Source organism: Alosa pseudoharengus, unplaced genomic scaffold, assembly GCF_046254945.1.
Source record: "Alosa pseudoharengus isolate Yale_2024_CS ecotype anadromous, Long Island Sound unplaced genomic scaffold, YU_APseudo_1.1 YU_APseudo_1.1_scf_5, whole genome shotgun sequence".
Classification (NCBI taxonomy): domain Eukaryota; kingdom Metazoa; phylum Chordata; class Actinopteri; order Clupeiformes; family Clupeidae; genus Alosa; species Alosa pseudoharengus.
Genome location: NW_027468837.1, coordinates 14,543,646 through 14,566,313, shown reverse-complemented (window position 1 = coordinate 14,566,313; position 22,668 = coordinate 14,543,646). Strand labels below are relative to the sequence as shown.

At 40.3% G+C, this 22,668-nt stretch overlaps 1 protein-coding gene across 1 annotated transcript; it reads left to right on the top strand.

Moving 5' to 3' along the window:
• Positions 1-11: 11 nt before the first annotated feature.
• sfmbt1 (Scm like with four mbt domains 1) lies at positions 12-21,724 on the top strand. Its single transcript, XM_076268310.1, has 21 exons — positions 12-95; positions 3,148-3,201; positions 3,415-3,509; positions 7,047-7,290; positions 8,189-8,277; positions 9,243-9,495; positions 9,664-9,761; positions 10,862-10,963; positions 12,374-12,521; positions 13,152-13,234; positions 13,406-13,532; positions 13,669-13,782; positions 14,041-14,083; positions 14,580-14,644; positions 16,335-16,477; positions 16,669-16,778; positions 17,067-17,242; positions 18,276-18,451; positions 18,667-18,891; positions 19,938-20,066; positions 20,613-21,724. The coding sequence occupies exons 2-21, from the start codon at positions 3,177-3,179 to the stop codon at positions 20,751-20,753; spliced, it is 2,586 nt and encodes an 861-aa protein (XP_076124425.1). The 5' UTR covers positions 12-95; positions 3,148-3,176; the 3' UTR covers positions 20,754-21,724.
• Positions 21,725-22,668: the final 944 nt, after the last annotated feature.

The following is a 22,668-nucleotide window of genomic DNA, read 5'->3' as shown; positions in this document are numbered from 1 at the left end:
CGCAGTGGCAGTTTGTGCCATATTGGAATGAGGTCGTGAACGGCTAGGCGGAAAAAGATACTGCATCTAAAACCGACTTGAAAAACTCCGTACTGGTAAGATACGCATTTTGTTACCAAATATTTACATGTTGTAATATATGAACTTACGACAAAAGGCAGTAGCAAACCATTTACTGCTGTCTGCATCTTTTTTCCCGTCTCCAAAAAAGATGACTTGGGCTCGGTTGAGTGCAAGCGCCCTTATTGCTTGCTAGCTATATTGCTCAAGCTATGACGTTTCCGTAACTTGACTTGGTTACAGGCGTTTTTAGCATGTGCCGATTCAGCCGCACTGGAGTCAGTGCTGTGCAGCTATGTTGCATTTTAATAAACAATATAAATTACTAAATTGTTTATTGAACATTTGATATCTTCCTCTCTCCTTTATCTTCCGGCATGAAAGTTGGATAATCGGCGCGAATGTCTGAATTGCTGTGGGCTTATATCTTGCTAGCGTGTAGCCGAACATTGCGTTTTTATTGGATCGGAATCCACCTACAACCATGTCTTTATAAAATACTCATAACTGTCTTAATAACATATCTGATGTGTGCAGCTACACATTTTGACATTGCAGTGATGTAACGTTATTGTATAACGCCAAGTCCTTCAGACGAGTCTGAAGTTGTTTTTATTTCAGTTTCAGTCAATGGTCTGATCAAACTTCTTAATTAACGTTAACTTGCTGTCTTTATTTCGACATTCACTGTTTAACGGACATACACAGAGCCTACACAGTGTGCACCAACTCCCTAAGTTATATAACTTGCATTAGGCTATCTTGGTGTTAGTCAGCAGTGTTACTTCCATTGTGCATGAGCAATAAATAAATGGCAGTCTCTTGACATTGCAGTGGTTTATTTTAAATTCAAATGGTTTGAGTACGTGCAAATAGCTGGGCTATCCAAACCACTTGTAATAGTCCAAATGTGTCGGCATGTTGGAGAAGGGGAATTAAATAGATTTTAAAACATTTTAAAAGTGGAAAGCAGAAAAACACGATTTTAAAAGTTGGCCAATTATGCCTAAACTGTAACCTAACCAGTCAATTTGTGTAACATTTGTTTTTAGTTAGGCTACTAGTTTGTAATTGCATATGCTACTGTCACTCTATAGATAGCGGCAGAAGTCAATGGTCTGCGCATATTTTGTGTTGATGTCTGCCTCCGAACTTCCCAAGCTTGTTTGCGTGTAAACTCGAGGTATAGCCTACCCGTTATATCGGGAACCGCGTTTGATGCAATATTTTAACACTTGACCTAATATATCAGGTCATACTGAACCTGATGTTTGCTCTATGTATGAAGAAAATGGATAGTAACTACCCGGGAACTTATTGTCAGTGGTCGAACATCAGACGTGCTTTTGGTGAAGCTAGCACTTTGAATAAAAGAGCAGACGCAAGATTTATGGTTGTGGGCTACTTGCATCGTTGGACAGGTGTTGGTTCTCACCGACAGTGGTGATGTGTTTCTGCATGTTCGGGGAGGGGTGTTCTATTAATTAAAGATGCAGTGCGCGAAAGGTTGATATTAGCGTTCAACGGACAATCAAATTTCTCCCCTCATTCCGTGCTCCCGAAACACATGTGATTTGGCTTGAATCAAATGGTTCGGTCCGAGCCACTATGCATCAAATGCACAGATTCAGGATTATGGAAAAACATGAAGCCAATACTGAAAGGACAGGTCCCTGAGAAGCAGTCTGCGGGATTTGACAAAACGTTTTTTGGGTTTACAATGAATCGCGGACTGAACTGGGACTTGTAGTGTAGCCTATCACTAATGTGTCCCAAGTTATTTATTGTAATTAACAGCAAAATCTGATGGACAGGTCCTTATTTAACTGGCCATAGCCTACTGCTCTTTTCATTGTCTTGCCTTTTGGAAACAAGTGTGACCTCTAGCACAATGTGCCTCTCCATGCTGGCTGTCTCTCCTGATCCCGACATAGTTGTGGGGTTTTTCGGGAGGGGCGAGTTGGCGGCTGAGGGGTCTAGGGGGGTTGAATGAGCTGATCCCAGCCCAGCTCTAGGGTCGCGGACACCAAGGGGCTGTCACACACCAGCCGTCCCACTCCGTTCTCACTTTTAATAGAGACGTCAAGACTCAACAAAGACTGTTTGACAGCTCAACTGTCTGAATAGATCATCATTGAAGCTAGCGCATCTCTTTAAAAAAAAAACATGACAGATCACACATCTACTTCTGTAGATGGCTCGCATTGTTCTTTGCACACAAATGTATGGAGAACAAGAATTTTCTCCAATATCAACCCTCATGTTGAATTTGACTGGAGGTTTGTTTTTGTTTTTTGCACCACTGAAATGTAGGCCTATGTAGGATGAAGCAGATGTTCATTGCAATCAAACTTCCTTTTTATTATAGTTTTTTTGTTGTGAATAATCAGATAATCGTATAGCAATTTGATAGTTCAGGTGAAGGCTATGCTGATTATGTTTTTTTTTTTTTATTATTATTAATAATAATAATATTTGATTTTATGAATCATTTAAAGTTTTCTAGAACAATATTTTATATATTGATATATTGAGTAGACAGAGTTGCACTCATATCTAAGGTTTCAATAGGATATGATGGTCTTGGAAGCTGATTTCTTTCTATTTTTTATTTTTAAGATCAGAAAACAGATCTTCTGTTATCAGTTTCATTCGTAATTGGTCAAAGCCTATGTCAAGAACTTTCCCTCTTTTCTATCTCTTTACAATGCACACACACACACACAAAAACACACACACACACACACTTACAGTAAATGAGGCAAGTGTCCACCCCATTCTCAGATCATCACTGGACATCCCCCTCTGTATACTGCCGTTTTACTCTTTTTCTCCACTATGTTAACATGTGGAGTGTTGGATATGAAGTTTTTGGATTTGGCTATATTGACTAATCTTATTTTTTCAACATGATGCATCACCAAGGTTGCTCAATGTGTAATGATATGAGCATGATTTTTGTTCTCACAGGGGTTTTGATAACCTTTAACATAAACTTTGGGAGATGTTCAAGTCTCTCTCTCTTTGTTCATATCCGATTTTAACCTCACTGATATGCCCCCCCCACACCCCCTCTGTCTGCAACAGCTGTGAGACCGTCTGTAGGGGGAGCCAACATGAGCCATGAGCCACTGGAGTCTGGTGAGTTTAGCACTGCAACATCTTTCACTGCTCTTTGTTGGAACCGCTGCTGATGGAGCAGGGCATTTTTTTTGTGTGTGTGCGTGAGTGTTCCGTGTAATCGCTCTTAAGTTGGTGTAGTTACTGCACTCCAATGGAGCGGCAGGACGATCGTCCATCCATTATGCTCTCTGCCAAGAATAAAATGACCTCATTTCCTGCAATCTCTCACAGATGGTGACTCTGGTCAGGATGTGTGTGACTTCAACTGGGATGAATACCTGGAGGAGAATAGCACCTTGTCAGTCCCTCATCATGCTTTTAAACATGTGAGTACAGTCAGTAGGAGCTGTGTGTGGACAAGAAAGATCATTATTTGGCATTATTATTCAGAGTAGAAAGTTGAAATACTTTAGACATACTATAGACATGAACATTTTGTCTTTTGTTTGTAAATCTAAAGGAAATAAATGCCCTGCTAGCTATCTGTTACTTTCCTGAAAATATTTTTTTTCTTATATCAGTTTGTCCAGTAACATTTGATAATCAAAACAGAACCTTTGCATGCACCTTGTATGGGTCTATATCAGAAAGTGTATCTATTCATAGGTAATTATTCCTTTTTGTCATTCATGCTCTTGTGAGCTCCTTGATCCCTGTGGATTATATGCACCCCCACACTCTACGTTTCCCTCTAGTTTAGTGATGTGTTGGGGAAAGGACTTTTCTAAACTGCTGCTGAGACAATAGAACATGTACAGTCCCTCTGAAATTCAGTGGTTCACACGGTCACCCTGCAGTGTTTTACATGTCCTGGCTAACTACAATGTTGTTTCAATATTACTAAATAAACAACAAGCTTGCTATTGCAACCCCAAATACACCATCTGTATCTTTGAGTAGTTAGATCCTCTCTGCCTAATCAGACGTTTCTCACCACTGGAGACCAACATGTATTATTAGTGTTAATCAAAGACCATGTAATCATCTGATGAGCTCATAAACATCAAATGCTACAAGGGAGGGGGACTATATACAATGTTTCTGTGTTAACTTTCTGCTTCACTGGGTTGCAATGATGATTGTTGCTGTGGATACCAGTCAGTGTTCTTGTCATTTGAGTACAATTTTTTGTTAGCTTATTTCATCAATGAAATTCATGACTATTGCCTTCATGCATGCAGTACATTTTAGGATAAACTAGTGCTTGAGATGGGACTGTATTGTACTATTTTCTTTTCTCTACTGTATTCTCTGTTTTGTCTGTATGAGCTCAGTTGTTTCCAAAAAAGTCCTTAAAACCATATTAGTAGGAGGAATTCTCCTCAAAAAAGGTGCCAGATTGTTATGTGGTGGATAGAAGTATCAGAATTGGTACACACTCTCTTTAGGGTGTCCAAAATTGTGGACCCATTAAGGCCATTTCTAAAGGAAAACATAAAAGTGGTCACAAAAAAGACCCGATAGCCACAAAGCGTGACATAATTGGCACAGTATACCTTATTCTGCAATCTTCATCCTAGTGGTGAATGTATAATACTAATAATACATGAATGTTTTCTTTTTTTTTTTTAAAAACAGTGAATGATTATTAATGTTAATGATCATTTATGAGCAGATCAAGTATACAATTTAGTGTAACGATTATCCTTTAGCATTAGCCCACATAGATATGCTTGTATTACAGCCATTTACAGCAAATAAATTAAAATTACACTGTACAAATGTGGTTACTCCCAAGTCCTGGAGGTCTGTGTCCCTCAGCTAATTTGAATCAATGCTGTACTTTCAAACAGGCTGAGTATGATTTCCGTAGAGAGAAGAGGAAGATAGTTGAAGAATTCAGAGAACAGGGAGAGATGCCAGTAGAGATTGATTTTTAAAGGCTGTGGTATAGTTGAATGTTTGCTATCATGTTCGAAGTCATGCCATCATTTTAATTTAACAAAGTTAGGGGAAAAAACTCTGTTGAGGATTCTTTTGTGATCAAAAGGCCAATTCATGCCAGATGCTTGTCAAAGTGAATACTCCTTGCTACACAAAGGAAGCCTTTATAAGTCTTCACCAGTGAATATTAATGAGTTTCTGCATAAAATGACAACTGAAATTTAGGTCACTCTTTGGAATTGTAAAAAAAAACAAAATCAATGTACAGGAGCATCCAAAAGCATGTGAAAAAAGTTAGATTTGATTAATCTAGATAGTCCCATATATAGGGGAGAACAACCCAGGAGTATGAAGGAAAGGAACTGCTCGCAAACCCAGATAAGGGCAAGGAAAGAAAGTGGGATATGAACCCTGGTCACGTTAGGCACCCAAAGAAAATAAGTAACACGGTCATTGATTCAGAATCAACCAAATCAAATCAATGAAAGAATGTTTACATTTAGGTACAGCAAAGATAGGCCTATAGTCATATAATCATCTGCAATTGGAAAGATAGTATTTTTTTCCTGACTGCCGATGTGGCTTATTATCAGTTTGTAAAGGCTAGGCGAAATAGGAAGGGTCTTTATTTATTTATCTCAATAGGTCTTTATTGTCATTGTCACAGGTACAACAAAATTTAAAGCTGCAGTTGGCTGACAGATTGAGGGGACTTAGCCAAAATGTGGAATGTTTACAACTCTCATGCCCCTCCCCCACTACCACCGAGCACCCACTCATCGAGTTTGTGCTCGTCAGTGCGCACCAGACTGCACCAGACTGTGGTTAACAGTCAGATTTCACACAGCCCTGCTCTGATTGGGCCAGAAGAACCGGGAGCTGTGGATTTTTACAAAACAAATAACAGGCTCTAGGTGGAGGTAGAAGTGCGGGTTTTTTTCTAAAACCGGCTGATTTATGTTGTTCTGTCAGAGCATAGTGTCGGTATCAGTGAATATGATCAAAAAAATCTTGCCAACCGCAGCTTTAAAGTGCTTTCCTGTCAGAGCATCATTCATGAGTCTATAAGAATATAATTTAAAAAAGAATAAATAAATAGAAACGTATAAAATTGCATTAGCAGCATACATAAATACACATAGTCATACACACCCAGTCATAAAAACCACATTTGTACACTGAAAACAGTATGAACATACATCTACATACGTATGCTTTCTGTCATTGCACTGATCCATTTCACAACAGATTCCATATTGCACCTTATTTCTTTGCAGCATTGAGGGTGGTTATTGCGGTTGGATAAAAGGTGTGTTTGAGTCTATTTTTCCTTGCGTTAATTGATCTGTATCGTCTGCCTGAAGGCAACAGTTCAAACAGGAAGTGACCGGGATGGTGGGTGTCCTTTATAATGTTCTGGGCTTTTTTGAGACAAGGAGAACTGTGTAGTTTTTCCAGTGTGGGGAGAGGGCAGCCAGCAATCTTTTGGGCGTTGTTGATGGGAATCAAGGGAAGTAGGAATAGTTAAGAATCCCTGATCAATGCGATTATGCTGGACCAATGAAATTTAGTTAACACAAGGCCAGACTCTCTTCACAAAGTTAAATGAAACAGTGAGTCTGGAAACCAGGCTAAGGTCTTCCTAACTTAAGGATGCACAAAAAGACGATTGTATTTAGTATAGACTTAAAGAAAGAGCGGTGGTAATGCCTGAAAATCAGTTGGCCTGGGTTCGATTTCCAAATCTGCTCTCGTGGGTTCACTTCTGTTTATAATATTTTGGGCAGCCTCTGTGGGATATCTCATGGTCATTTAAGGCAGTGGTTTTCAAACTGGGAGTCGGGACCCCAGTTTGTTCTAAGTTATGCCACAAAGTCATGAATTAGTATAGTGCTTTTCAAGACCCATAAAGACACTTAACTATGATAAGCGACTAGTAGTCTTTGCTAAATGGCCCTTCCTCTTCCCCCGTTGTGCAGGTGGACCAGGGCCTTCAGACAGGACTGGCCCCTGGCATGAAGCTAGAGGTAAGCGTGCGGGGTGAAGAAGATGGGGCATACTGGGTGGCCACCATAATCACCACCTGTGGACAGCTGCTGCTCCTGCGCTATGAGGGTTACCAGGACGACCGGCGCGCCGACTTCTGGTGCGACATCATGACAGCCAACCTTCACCCGCTGGGCTGGAGCCGTCAGCACGGGCACCCAGTGAGACCCCCAGAGGGTGAGTGAGGAATGATAGGGCAGTTTATTTGTTTGTTTGTTTGTTTATGTTTTTTATTTATACATGTCAGCAGCATGTCTTTGATGCATAGTATTCTAATTATTAGCATTAGCTATGAAAGAGGAAACGTATGATTTTGTTAGCATTTGCATTGATTTGAAAATTAATCTGTGTTACCTAGAATGTCCTGAAAAAAGCGCTAGTACTAAAGTATTTGTTTTTAAGTAGTAGTAAGCAGTAAGAGCCTGTTCGAAAAAAGGAATGTTTTGAAAGTAGATACATCAAAAGTGCCGTAACGTTTTCAATTGGCAGGGTAACACCTGAGAAGTACATGCACTTTAGGGTTTCTTTTTGGAATAGCCATTGTTTCTGCTTTGCATAAACTGTAACATCACAGAATGTATTTAAAATATGGCTGCAAGTATTTTAATATGTTGTTGTTTCATGTTCATCTTAAAGTATTTTTAAGCCAATATTTGGTTTGTTAGTCTGAAACAATTTAGAGTGTTATTTTAGTTATTTCAGATTGGTATGTTTGTTTTCTTTATTAATGTTTTCTTTATTGTATTGAAACAGATTGATAACACAGTTTACAGAGTTGGTATCTCAAGGAAAATTAATATATATTTTAAAGGAATATTGCTTGTAAATTTTAAGTTTAAATTTAATCTTAAAATTCAAAGTATTTAATTCAGGCAGAATTGTAATACAATGTGATAATGAGTCATTTGAAAGGTTGCATTTCACCCAAAAACCTTTATTGTTATTTTTTTTTCTTTGAATAATGTCAACAGTAGTTATCAGATTTTCCTCTTTCAGTTTGATTGTTCTCCTGGGTGTGTGTGTGGCTCTAATGGTGGGGTAGCTGATGTGACCTTTGAACTCTGTGTGTTGGTAGGTGTGCGGGAGAAGCACCCTGACTGGGAGGCCCTGCTGGAGAAAGCCCTCTCAGACAGCTGCAGTGCCCCTGCCCACCTGCTAGAAGGGGTAAGTCATTCCTTTTTATGCTGCTCTCCACTCAGTTTTGGGTTGTGTGTGTGTGTACACGTACAGTCGGTTCACTAATAGCTAGCATCATGAACCATGCCGAAACTGTAATTAGCGCATTCACTGCTAAGTTTGTTATTATCACTGTCAATCGAGGCGACCAAACTACAGAGAAGTTATGGCAAGATGACTAATCTAACGTAAAAACACGCTTGTTTTTTGGAATCAGCACGTTACAGCTTGTCAATTACTTCTATTAGTGCAAATGGATAACATCAGGCAAGCGCGCACATTACGATTAGATCATTAACACTGGTTGTTTGTTCCTTCAGTCCCAATGGATTATGAAACGTATTTTCCAAGACCCAGAGGAGAAAACATTACATTTAAAGGTGCAAACTTAGAAAACATGTGAGGAAACTAAACACCATAGCCTGCGTGATTAACTTAAATATTAGCCATCCAGCTATAACCAGTGGTTTCAACCAGTGCTGCTGTGGCAGCTGAAGCAGAGTCAAGAAAAGATAACTAATGAAAAGATGTCTAGGAGAGGAGAAAGAGAAAAGCTGCTAATATGCTGTGACGGAGAGCCAATTAGTGCAGATAAACAAGCAGAGATGTAGGCAAGCCTACAAACATGAGTAGAATTCTCAAGAAAAGGGCATTTCTATCAGCGAACTTGTCACTGGATTTAATCCAAAATGCCTTTATATTCCACAATATGTAATCACCATGTAATGCATCTGCAATAGACTATGTGCTGTTATAAATGTGTGATTACAATTTTGACCAAAACAATCATGATTACGATTGTTGCCATAATCAGCCAGCAGCCATACTCTCTGTCATGAGCGATAAGGTGTTTAAATATTTTTACAAAAATGACGCATGCGAAAACAATGACTGTTGGACTGATTTTCAGACGCTTGAGTCTATTTGAAATGTTCTCAATTTGTTGATTGTAGGCGCAGCATGTGCTGAACCCGCTGGACCTGTTGGCCTCCGGCACCAGCCTGGAACTGCAGGACAGCCGTGACGTAGCGGTAGCTTGGGCCGTCATCATCGAGGACAACGTGGGCGGGCGGCTGCGGCTTCGCTACCACGGCGCCGAGGCTCTCCCCGACACCGACGCCACCCTGTGGCTGTTCTACCTGAGCCCCCTGCTCCATCTGCCCGGCTGGGCCCAGGAGACTGGCTGCACGCTCAGACCCCCGGCTGGTGAGTGGTCACTCGCTCCACATCAAATCACATCACGTCACGTGCTGAATGAGCCAGGGTTAGGGTCCACAGTCCAAAGGTGCTTTGATCTGTGATTAACTGGGTAAATATTGAATGGGTTAAACTGGAGTCTTTAAAAAAAGTGTGTGTGTGTGTGTGTGTTTTCAGCACTGCTCCCTCTGCGCACTGAGGAGGAGTGGGACAAGGTCAGACAAACAATCAGCTCTTTGCCCCAGGACTCCACTATCACGGAGGTGTTCCAGAAGGTTAGCTTTGGCTAACATAATGCCTTTTTTTTTAAAGCTTCTTGAATGCACCCACCCCCAATCACGGGTCTTGTATTGTGTGCAAACGTCATGGAGGAGGAGAAGGTTGTTTGGTCTTATCCATCCTGTGTAATTATTTAAAATATACAGTAGATCACATCCTTTGATTGTGTTGTTAATTTTAACAAGACAAGTTCTTAGAAAATATGAAGGATGAAGGCACATTAAGCTGTAGTCTTTACCTCAGTATGAGCTCTCTTCTGATTATATTTGCCTGTAGTTCATTTTGCCATTTTTTTAGACACAGATATTTAAAAATATATATATTTTCATCTTCTATAATGTTTGTTCTGCTGCCAGCCAAGACTAAAAAATATTACTTCCTTTAACCTCGTCATCAGCTAAAGTTAGTCTATAGCCATGCTGTAAATAAATTACTCAATTAGCACAGTACGAGATGTATAGCCTACATATGAAGAGTTCAGATGCAAAACGCTCTAAATCCATCGGACCACTTTTCTTTTAAATTAGCAATTTATTTATCAGGCAATTTATTTAGTGGGTTTTGAAGATAAATAATTTGATTAACGAATGCTATGTGTGGAGAGCATTCACTTACCATCGTTATCTCATATTTGATAGAGTAATTACTTTACAGCTCATTGTGGCACTGTAGAGAACATCCAGGGCAACAATGGTACAGGAGAAGAGTGTTTTTTCTAGAGAGTGATCTTTTTACATGATTGCCACCTGCTGTGTCATGGAACGGGCCATTAATACCGTTTCGTTTGATATACAGTGTTTTATTTAGCCTGAGGGTAAAATTAGAAATAAAGTGCTATTTCAGTTTAAAACAATGTGAAATCTTTTTTTCCCTTGTACAAGACCTGTTCAGCAAATGTACCCTGATAATGAGGGTAAGAATGGTCTTTCTAATCATGGTGATTTGTGTAATGGTAGCAGTGACCTTAGACATAGCTAAAACAGTGCAAAGCAGTGTGGTGACTAACAGATTTTTTTTATCTTTGATCATTGCATGTCTGTGACCAAGGCTATAATGATTGTGTGTGTGTGCACGCTTGTTTTGTCTCTCTATGAAGGACCGGCCAGCCATCAGCTCTCACAGTTTCACTGAGGGAATGAAACTGGAGGCAGTAGACCCTGCAGCTCCATTCACTATCAGTCCTGCCACAGTCAAGAAGGTAGTCCGCTTGCACACCACCACATGACCTTTGACCCCATCTTATCCTTTACCTCACTGACATCTCCAATTAGGGATGTGCTCAACTCACGATTCGATACGATTCACAATTTTAAGTTAAGCGATTTTCTGTTTTTTTGTTGTTGTTGAGTAAGCTGCAGTCAGTGTTTCCTGCAGGAAATATGGTGTCTGACCAGGAGATAGGGCATATAGGGCTATGTAGCCTATAATATTATAATATTTTTATAATAATATTATATTGTTATACAGTACAAACTACTGATATAAAAATAAAGAATACTGTATTTCTGATTATTTATTCACGAGAGCACACAATACAAGGATACAAGGAGGTTTATTTGTCACATACATAGCAATACTAACGTAAAGCATGTAGTGACATTTTGTTTGGTGTTCAGCTTTTTCTGCGCAAGTGTGAGGAAAGAAAGATCAAGAAATATTTTAATAAATAGCAAGAAAAAAAAATACTATTAAGCTACGACAGGCTCCAAGAGCTTTCTGCCTTTTTTTGTCTCTTGCTGCTTCAGCTGTCAGCAGCACTGGTTGAAGCCTGGAAATATTGTAAACAAAGTAGCCGAATAGGCTGCCTCATGATAGTCTCTGGTTGGACTGTTCAGTTTCCCCACGTGACACAAAGTGATACTTTTTCTCATTGGGACAAGCTCTTTTGAGCCTGGGAAAATACATTTCCATTTCCATTGGGATTAAGATGATAAGAACTTAGCAGTCAACTTGAACGCAACAGTTTTTAACAAATTTGTGCAGCGTGCTAATAATGCTAACCAGATAGTTAATAGCAATTTAGCAACAACAGTCCTTGCTTGCACAATTGATTGTGAATGTTTGCGTGCTGAGGGGTGTGTCCGTTGAAAAGAGAGACAGGGCCAAGGAGAGGGTGTAAGGTATTTCTGTAGGCTACTCTTTGTCTTTGGTAAAGTTGCACATACAGTATGTGTAGCTCTACAATGAAAGAGCTATAATGTTATGATTTATTTATTTATTGTTGGACAACGTAGTTGCATCGCGATTCATTTTTTTTCTCAACCGCTTGTAACTTTCACACATCGTTACATCCCTACCTCCAGTTGATTCAAAACAGCAAGCACTGCTCCTGTCTAAGCCAAGTCTTTCACTCTAGAGCTGCAGATATGTGTGTGCTATTCTGGCCATATGTACAAATGTACACTTTAGTGAGGAATTATGAATTGTTAACTTGGTTAAGGCAAGTGATTTTAAGGGAGCCCCCTTAAAGTAATATTGCACATGAACTTTTAAAAATGTGTCCATGAGCACAACACATGGTTTGCTCAGAGCATCATATTATAAATAGTGTAGATTGAAAACCACGTGAAGTTCCTCATTGTCTGTGCCTTGTCTGGATTGTCCCCAGGTGTTCGGAGAGCAGTACTTCCTCGTAGAGATAGATGACCTGCGTGAAGACGCCAAGAGCCGGGTGTTCCTCTGCCACAGGGACAGCCCGGGCATCTTCCCTGCCCAGTGGAGCCTGAAGAGCGGCGTGAGGCTGAGCCCCCCTCTTGGTGAGTATTCACGTCTCACTTTCAGCCTCCGTGACTTTGCTCCGTGCTCACATATACTCTTGGTGCATGTATCTTTATCTTGTTGGTCTGCCGTTTGGGCCATTTTCTTGCTTTCTTTCCCCTTCTTCATGTTGCCGGCAAAATTCAGCGATTGCACCGATGGATGCGTTATATTAGACGGATTTTAAAAGGAATTTGGTCAAAGAGTAATCCCGGTTTGCAACCTACTCCGCCATTCGTCAAACCAGAAGTCCTTGGTGCATGTAAACTTCTCTGACACACACAGATGATAGATCCAAGGTCTTGGTTTGATTCCCAGAGAGATTAGTTGCTGATCAAATGTAATGCATATTTGTCACTGTCAGTTTGGATCAAAGATTCTACAGCACTCTGCTGTAAGATCTTTGGTTTGGATTGAACTTTGAATGGCGTTTTAATGAATGTATGTGTAGATTTCCCATTGCCTGTTAAAAAAAGTCTAAAAAAGTATTTTAGTTAAAAATGTTTTAATAATGAGGTAGAGTAATATTGCACATGAATTAAGCATGTGGAGACATCTCCTGTTTAGACCTCTGTCATGGTGTTGTCCACACTGATGGAGTTGTCATATTTAATGTGGTCGGTCTCCAGGTTTCCAGGGGCAGGACTTTGATTGGGCTGACTATCTTAAGCAACATGAAGCAGAGGCTGCTCCCCAACAGTGTTTCCCACCTGTGAGTAACACACACACACACACACACACACACACACACACACACACACACTTTGTTATTTAGACAGCCTTTACATATTCAGCATTACCATGGAAGACCTTTATCTACTGTATTTGTATGGTGACAGTCAGTGGTCCTGATATGGCTGATCTCTGCTATCTATCCCCTCAGGAGCCATCTGATCAGTGTTTCAAAGAGGCCATGATGCTGGAGGCAGTCAATCCCCTCTGTCCTGAAAATATCCACGTGGCAACTGTCACCAAGGGCAAAGGTCACCATATCTGGCTCCGACTGGAAGGTGAGGATGAGTTTAGCATCTGGTAAACCATCTTTCTCATCCCCTGCTGCCAAAATGTCCGACACCATTATCTCACAACCATGACTGTGATACTAAGCCACTGTGTGTGCATTTGTCTGTTGTCTCTTTGCTGCAGGGCTCAAGCAACCAGTCCCAGAGGTGATTGCCCATGTGGACTCCATGGACATTTTCCCAGTCAGCTGGTGTGAAACAAATGGTTACCCACTGCAGTTCCCACGCAAGCCTCGGGGTTAGTTTTGAATACACACACAAACACACACACACACACAAATACACACAAATACATTTCTGGTTGAATTGAATTTGAATTTGTGATTGTGCCTTAGTAATTAACTACAAAAATAAATGGAAGGGAAAATATAAATGGCCATAATAACAGTGTATAGCACAAGCAGTTGTCAGGCTTTATGAGCAGGCGTCAGAGAGTATGTTCTGAAATGTCAATGATGAATGTTTTATTAATGTGCTCTTTATCTTTTTATTACAGTGGAGAAGCAGAAGAAAATTGCTGTGGTGCAGCCTGAGAAACAGTACGTTGTACAATGGGGAAGTGTGTGTGTGTGTGTGTGTGTGTGTGTGTGTGTGTGTGTGTGTGTGTGGTGTGCGGTGCGCGCGTGCCTCCTAGTATTTAAAAAATGTGAAAAAGTATTTTCTTGCATCTTCTGTAAAAAAAAAAAAACCCTTGGAGAAAATGCCAGAAATGAATATGCTGTATAATGAACAGTTTTGCTAATGTTTTTCTTTTTTTATTATTATTATTATTATTATTATTTAATGAGCAGCACATGCTCTCAAGACTGTGTGTGAGTTCGGAGACTGTGCAGTAGGGACAATAATAATTCAGTACAGCAGTAAATATTCGGGTGTGTGTGTGTGTGTTTGTGTGTGTGTGTGTGTGTGTGTGTGTGTTATCATGACCATAATGTTTGTGCTTTGTATCATTGTTTGTGTTTTGCATGATTTATGAAATGGCTCTATATTTAATTACACCTGCTCTAGTATCTAATTCTGAGTTTGCTCTCCTAGAGTCCCACCCAAAGACTCTTTTACTGATGCCCTCAAGCAGCAGATGAACATGCAGGCAGACACCGGTGAGTGCCCTCACATTTTCATTAGTATAGTACCACAACATTCAGCTTTTGTTCATGCTTGCAGGGCTTAATGTTCCCTGGCAATATGCTTGAATGCAGGTGTTGGCCAGGCCCTTTCAGGATTTGAAAATTGAGAAGAGAATTGTATATAACTCAGGGTGTCCGCAGGGTTTTAAAAAGTATTAAAAAGGTAGTAAATCGAAAAGCAAAACTTAAGGCCATTAAAAGGTATTAAAATGAAGTAATCGTGATTCTACAATACATTTGGTAACTATTTTTTTAAACAATGAATATCTAAATCGCCGCTCTTAGACTGAGCCCCACCGCAAAATCTTCACTTGATCAGTAGGATAGCCTAATATCACGGGAGAAGTAATAACTTTCACTTACACATTGTTAAGCCACAACATAAAGTCATCTTGAAATTGTTTTGTTTTTGAGTCAGTGACTAAGTTAAGTGCATCAAATCCTTGCAGACTCTCATTCTTCAGGATATCTACATGAAGGTTATGTTAGGTAATCACTCTGGTGAGTCAAAAAAGCCTGTGTAGCCCAAGTGAGTCGGTGCATAGAAACGAATCGGTGCATAGTAACGCCAAAGTCCTTTTAGACAAGTCCCTCCACTCGGCGGCCATATTGCAAATTTTTGGGCACTCAATTTGGGCATCCTATTCAGCAGAAATGCGCGTGTGCAAGGCTTCATGACACCAACCTTGCTCCAGCGGCGAGTTCACAACACATGATTGGCACGATGTCTTCACAACACACCATATGATTGGCTCAATGTATTCACATGTCGACGTTTTGCCGAGGAAGGGGTGGTATATGTGTAGACAACGGCCATATTGGCGTTACAAACTAGCCCCATGCATTTCTATGGATGATATTTTGAGTACTGTGTCTCCATTAGAAAGTCTCTGGTAACGCTAACATTACCTGTGATTTTAAAGTATTATTACAAGCTAGTCATCAGTCATATCACTTGACAGTAAAGTTAGCATGAGGGTAGATGTTTAAGTTGAACAAACTGCTTACATGTGACATTTATTTTTGAAAGTATAGTGTTCAACATGTACTAAGTGAAATAGGCACTTTTGCATGTTTAGCCTACGTTTTGCCATGCCGAGGCGGTGAGTCAAAATAAAAGTTCTTTGAAACTTTGGTGTCTAGGCCGATGACCGTTTAAAATAAAAGTCCCTGGACAGTTTGTACTCACAGAGGGTAATTTGTGTGCTGTAAGTGGAATAATAGACTCTGAAGTTTGGCTCCAAAAAGAACCCAAAGCTGACATCTTTGCCTATATAAGGAGATCCTGGAGATAACCAGAGTTAACTACTTATTGCAGGTTGCACTGCAAGTTAGCTCCCATGTAGCAAATCAAAGTTCCCCTTCATAACGTACAATAGGCCACAAAACCCACTCGAAGTAATGACAAAAGTGTGTAGGGCAAAACGTTTAACAGGTGCGATTATTCAAAATTCCCATGTTATTTTCTCATAGGAAAAATCGCTGAAATTCAAAATCAATTACCCCCTGATCAATATTAAAATAACTGCTTCAAATTTGGCTAAGAGGTTTCGCTGCTTATACATTTTTAATGTTTTCAGGCCTCACTTAAACTCCTGTGCTTGACATTTTGAGATAAGGATTGATTAAGCGTGTGTGTATTTGTGCTTTGTGTGTGCCATAGCTGGACAAGCCAATGGGAAGTACTGTTGTCCAAAGATCTACTTCAACCATCGCTGCTTCTCTGGGCCATACCTCAACAAGGGGCGCATTGCGGAGCTTCCCCAGTGTGTGGGGCCGGGGAACTGTGTTCTAGTGCTGAAGGAGGTGAGTTCTGCAAGCCTGCCATGGGAACGGAACTGAATGAATAGTTAGTATTAAGTGTTGAATTATGTTTATGATTTGTTTAAAAACGTCTTGTTTGTTGTTTTTGTGGTTTTCTGTCTTTTACACGTGCTTTAATTTTTGCTCTCAACCTGCCCTGGTTTTCTTATCCATTCCCCACGCTCACCATTCAGGTGTTGACTCTGCTGATAAACTCGGGCTACAAGCCAAGCCGCGTGCTGAGAGAACTGCAACTGGACCAGGAGGGCCGCTGGAACGGTCACGGCGAGACTCTGAAGGCCAAGTAAGATTGCATCCATTCATTCAGACCCATCCTCGGCTGGCCTCGCCAGCCATTCACCTCTGCCTTGCACCTCTGTGCAAGTGACGCAACATCCTGACAATGCAGTTATTCAGCTGTCTGCCATGACTTTTTAATTCCTTGCCCTGAAAAGAGCTAACAACCAAACTGAACAATTGCATTGAAATATCAAAAGACAAAAGCCAGTTGGGTTTGGACTGTGGTGTGGGTGTTTTCCATGCTAAATTGACCGTGACATTTCTAACCAGCAGTTGTTTATCTGGCCTACAGGTATAAGGGCAAGACTTACAGAGCCACAGTGGAGATTGTCCGCACCGCCGACCGGGTGGCTGAATTCTGCAGGAAGACCTGCATCAAGCTGGAGTGCTGCCCCAACCTGTTTGGCCCACGGATGGTTCTGGAACGCTGCTCTGAGAATTGTTCTGTGCTTACCAAGACCAAATACAGTATGTGGCCATTTTCAAGGGGTCAATTTATGGTCAACATATTTATGTTATATGTTATATATGTTTTGTGTGTATACATAGTCAACATTATTTATATATATATATATATATATATATATATGTATATATATATAGATAGATAGATAGATAGATATACTAGGGCTGTCAATCGATTAACATTTTTTATCTAATTAATTACATACTCTGTGATTAATTAATCTAAATGAATCGCATATATATTTTTTGCTGTGAAAGCATTTTAAATATTTAAATTCAAATGAATCATTGAATAATCAGCATTAGTGACATTAAAGTTTAAAAACTCTTTTATTATTATTTTCACTGTTCAAATAATTGCCATAATAATCTATGATATGACCTAATATGCTGAGGAAATAAATTTAAAGTGCTTCAAATTGAAATAAATTCAAAATAAAGTGCTTCGGGAAGAAGTTTTTTTTATATACAAGGCATTTCAGGCCACAGATATAACCTAGGGGACACAATGTCAACACTTATTTCTTTGCATTGATGTGTAGAGTTGATAAACTCCGGTGATATGCAAATTCCTTGCTGCCAACATTGCAGAGGACTTTATTTTCCACACTTTATTTTTTATCAACACCATCAGCCCGTTTTTTAGAAGTAAATGTTCCAATCAATGATCCAAGCAGCACGTTTTCTTCTCTCTCCATTTTACAGTCTAATTTTTACTGACTAGAACAGCTCGGGGTCAAAGGTCATACGGAATCGATTAATCTGCACAAATTTTTTTAATCAGTTATTTTTTCTCAAATTAATTAATCGAAATGAATCAGTTATTTTGACAGCCCTAATATATACACACACTATCACGATTATACACTACCTATATGTGTGTGTGTGTGTGTCACATACAATAAGGTCATTTGTTTGATATCCAAGGACCACACATGCTAATAAAATGGATGCTTGCAGTGCGCTGTGAGTCACTAGGCTAGACTGTTTGGTAAATTAGGAAGTTTAAGGTAACATTATTCGATGTCCTTTGCAGCATATTACTATGGTAAGAAGAAGAGCAGACGTGTGGGCAGACCCCCTGGGGGACACTCCAACCTGGAGGGTGGCGGCAAGAAGCTGGGCAGGAGGAGGAAGAGGAGGAAACAGCTGTTTGTTCACAAGAAGAGGCGAACAGCCTCCGTCGACAACACACCTGCTGGCTCCCCACAGGTAATGCAGTATATGACAGCTAGACACCCCCTTCCCCATAGAAGCACACTGTGGAGTAAAATTCTTGTTCACTAGGCTGGAGAGACATTCTTGTTCACTAGGCTACCTGAAATTAAGAAAAAACACTGTACTAAGTGTGTAACACTACTAATGTGCTGATACACACAACTAAAACGGTCGTTTTGACGCCCCCTTTGTTGGCTGTCACACCACAGGGCAGCGGTGAGGAAGAGGATCTTGACGAGGATGATTCCCTGAGCGAGGATTCTGGGTCGGAGAATCAGGATGACCTGCAAGATGACTCTGAGTATTCCGAAAAGAAGTCCCAGCCGCCGACACCCTCGCCCTCCCCTCCTGAGACGCCGCGGCCCACTCGCAGACGACGCAAAGCCCGCTCTCCCTCCTACTCTGACGACGAGAACCGCCCGCCCTCGCCGAAGGTCAGTCACTTCCTGTCATCTGAACCTTGTCTGTTACAACTTCTTGTTACAACTTGCTGGGTGTATGGAGGGGATTGTATCAATTGCCGGCACCATTTTTTATGTTTTCTGTTGTTCAACATGTCACCATATAAAACTGACTTTTGGCATTAGAGTATTAAAAAGAAAGTGACTGTGTCTGAGACGGAAAATATCCTGCCTTCTAAGATGGTGTCTGATGGCAGCAAGGCATCGAGGCATGTCCGAATCAAATATTTCTATAAAATGCTGCCTTCTAAGATAGACCAGGTGTTGGTAATTGGCAACAGCTGGATAGGCTGCTTTATGGTATCCTGGCAACGGTGTTCTGTGTGGCTAACTTTCTAGGCCGTCCAAAACAAATCCATAGCTGGTACCTTGATGCCTGCAAGTGACTCATTTGACAGCTGATGGGAGCGAGGCAGCAAACAGCTGCCTTCCGTTTTCGGACAGACCTAATGACTACCTTGTTGAGTGATAGACTTATTTATTTTAACATTTTTATTTCAGTATTCCACGGGTCATGGAATTTCTGGAATATCATGGAATTTTAGAAAGTCTATTCCAGACGAGGAAAGTCAGGGAATTTTATCATTTTTGGGGCAAAGTCATGGAATATCAGGGAATTGTGTTGTAGCAGTTTAAATATACTTGCCAAATACATTAATACAGATATATTTCCCAGCAGAATTGTTGTATATCTGGTTATTAGCTGTTTGAGTAGTTAGCCCAACTTTGTTTATTCAATGCCCATTTATTCATCTCCCACAAAAAAGTAAACTATTCTTGAATGCTCTGCAGCTGCTCTGAAATCTGGTTGGTATATTTGGTCAGTAATTCTACCATTCATTATATAGTAGATCATGGAATTTCAGTTTTTTTTGTCAGGGAAAAGTCATGAAATTTTACATTTGAGTTAGAGTGGGAACCCTGTTTTTTTGAATCCAGAGGTTCAGGGTCAAATGCCTCCCCAACTGGACCTCTAGGCTGGCTGCCTCACTGAGTGCCCGATGTCTGTCTCTCCACAGAGCCCCCGCAGCGAGGCCCCCCAGAAACTGTGCTTGGAGAGCAGCCCACTGGAGTGGAGTGTGACGGACGTGGCGCGCTTCATCAGGACGACAGACTGTGCTCCGCTGGCACGCATCTTCATGGACCAGGTACGTCAGTCAGCCACAGAGGTTATTTTAGGGTATAGTGTCAACAGTCTGTGCTCTTTTTTGTCTTCTATGTGTGGTTCAAGGTACTGTTATAGGGTACTCAGTGGGAAACTCTTTTTCAAAGACAAACTCAAGAGGGTATAAGTGTGTAATTTAGTGTTTAATTAAGTCAGGACTAAAACTGGCATAAAAAACTAAAACTTAATTCAATATAATCATCCCGCTTTAAGTGAAAAGGATTCCAGCAATCCGACTACTAGCTAAAGAAGAAAGCATCAAGATCTTTGTGATTAGTCACAATATGTCTTTTTGGCACTAGGAACCACTATGTTTTGTATTTTAGGCTGAAACACTTTCTGTTGCTTTAATTTTTGAGGTTTTAAGAAATGTTTTGCTAAGCCTTTGCCCTGCTCATTAAAAATAATTGTATGTAAAAAGTTATTTTTCCTTCACATGAACATGAGACCTATGTAGATATGTTAGACCTATGTTAGATTCTCTAACTTTGAAGTCCACCCATTTCCTCCCCCTCCCAATGTTTTGCAGGAGATTGATGGACAAGCTTTGCTGTTACTTAACCTGCCGACTGTTCAGGAGTGTATGGACCTGAAGTTGGGCCCAGCTATCAAACTGTGTCACCACATTGAACGAGTCAAGCTCGCTTTCTACCAGCAGTTCGCCAGCTGAGAGCTTGCTACCCCTTGGCCAGAAGATTCGCCTTGGCCTGCTACGCAGCTGTCCTGTTGTCTATACCCATCCCCCAAGCCCCCAAGAAGAAAACTGCACAAAGTGCTGCACAAACTAATTGGCTGATTGCATGGGGTTCAAATGGATTGTTGGCTTCATATGCATTTGCCCCCCAATAATTTTATTTTTTTTAATTTAATCAGAGGGTTAAAGGAGTTATTGTCTGTCTGCTTGACACCTTGAGATGGAAAATCAGGTCCACACAGTGTCCTTGAAGGTCCAGGACACTTTGTTTCTTGTTATGAACTTGACCAACTGTAGAGCGGATGACAATGCAAGAATCCAAGCACAAAGACCAATAAAACGTACTGTATGTGGCATGAGAGGTGTACATAGTGAAAGATGAGTGTGTGTGTATATATTGTAAATATCAGATGTTCCTTCACAGGAAGGATGTGTTCGGATGTTGTTGTTTTTTCCGGAAGTTAGTGTGTTATGTACAAACAGAACATCACAGTTCAGTTTGTTCCTCATGAGCTTAACAGCTTTATGCTCTAACAACAAAATCTATATTTCATACAGTGTGTTCTGTTTGTTGGTTTTCCTTTAATACTGGTGTAGATGTCTATGTTTATATTTTATTTCAGGCAGAAATAAAATTGCAAAAAGTGGAAAGGAAGCCACTGCAAACAAATCAACAAATGAGATGAGGCAGATTCTTTTTTATGTCTCAGGTGAATTTATCCTCATGTGCCCAGAACTGATCTTCCATTCGTGTTTCTTTTTGTTCCTCATCTTCATTCTGTAAGCATCTGTAGACGTTTTTCCGTAGGTATGTTTGTAATCTACCTGTGCCGTGTTGATTTTTATTCATTTTGGGTCAAAACTGAAATTATATTAATTTTGAATATATGTGTTTGTGTAATACAATTGTTATTTAAAGAAAACGTGAAATAAAAACTTAATCCCAATTTTTGCATTATTACAGTTTTAACATTTAAGAAATTCTTGGATCTGATATGTGATTTCTGCAATAGTAACATTGACCAGCTTTACTGCTCTATTTAATGCAATAAAGTAAAACTGTTGTCCCCTGAAATAGGTAGTTTTAGCCACACTACTAGCTTTCTCTTGGTTTTCTTTCCAAATCACGACTTGGTTGTACTCAACTCACATAGCCCAGGTGAAGTATGAGGACTGGCAATTAGTCCACCCTCCACTCTGTCCCTGTCCTTCAACCATTGTCCATGGTTCTGAATATGAATTCCATTAAAGGTAGGGTAAGTGATGCTGGAGAATGTTATGTTAGTTTATGAAAACCCTTTTGTTCAAAATAACAACTAAAGACTCCTTCCTTTATTGCTCCCCGATAAACTTGTTATTTTTTGAGGGACTCACTGCCCCCACTTTCCTCCCAGTTCATGGACCCAGGGCTATGTAAGAAACGTTAAAGCAAAAAGTTAAAACACTCAATGAAGTAAAGAGCATTTTAAGCATTGTGCGGTCAACATCAAACAAAATATTTTTTTTAAGAAAGTTTAAGCCGTGGTTGCCCTTTTTTCTAAGACCACCCCCAGAAACTAGTACTGACTGGGCTGTCCTCGGAACAGGATGTTGTCTCTCTTAAAATCAATAGACATCTCTTGTCTTTGAGGTGATCAGCAGAAGGCATGACACCAATTTCTAAATGTGTCTAAAACTGGGCCATGCTCCTGCTCATCACTCTGGAGGAGGCTGACCAGTGCCGTAGCATCAGCAAACTAAACTAAGGACTTGCCAGGCTGCACCTGGTGCAGGTGTAGCTAATAGAATAAACAAGGGAGACGGAACATACTCCTGGGGGAGCCTGTGTGGGTAGTAATTATGTCATAAAAGAAAAGGCCTACCTTCACACACTGAACTTTTAGACTGTTGA

Coding starts and splice junctions, on each gene's coding strand:
- sfmbt1 (XM_076268310.1), top strand. CDS start 3,177: ATGAGCCATGAGCCACTGGAGTCTG. Junction 9,762..10,861: donor TCACGGAGGTGTTCCAGAAG/GTTAGCTTTGGC, acceptor CTCTCTATGAAG/GACCGGCCAGCCATCAGCTC. Junction 13,783..14,040: donor GTTCCCACGCAAGCCTCGGG/GTTAGTTTTGAA, acceptor TTTTTATTACAG/TGGAGAAGCAGAAGAAAATT.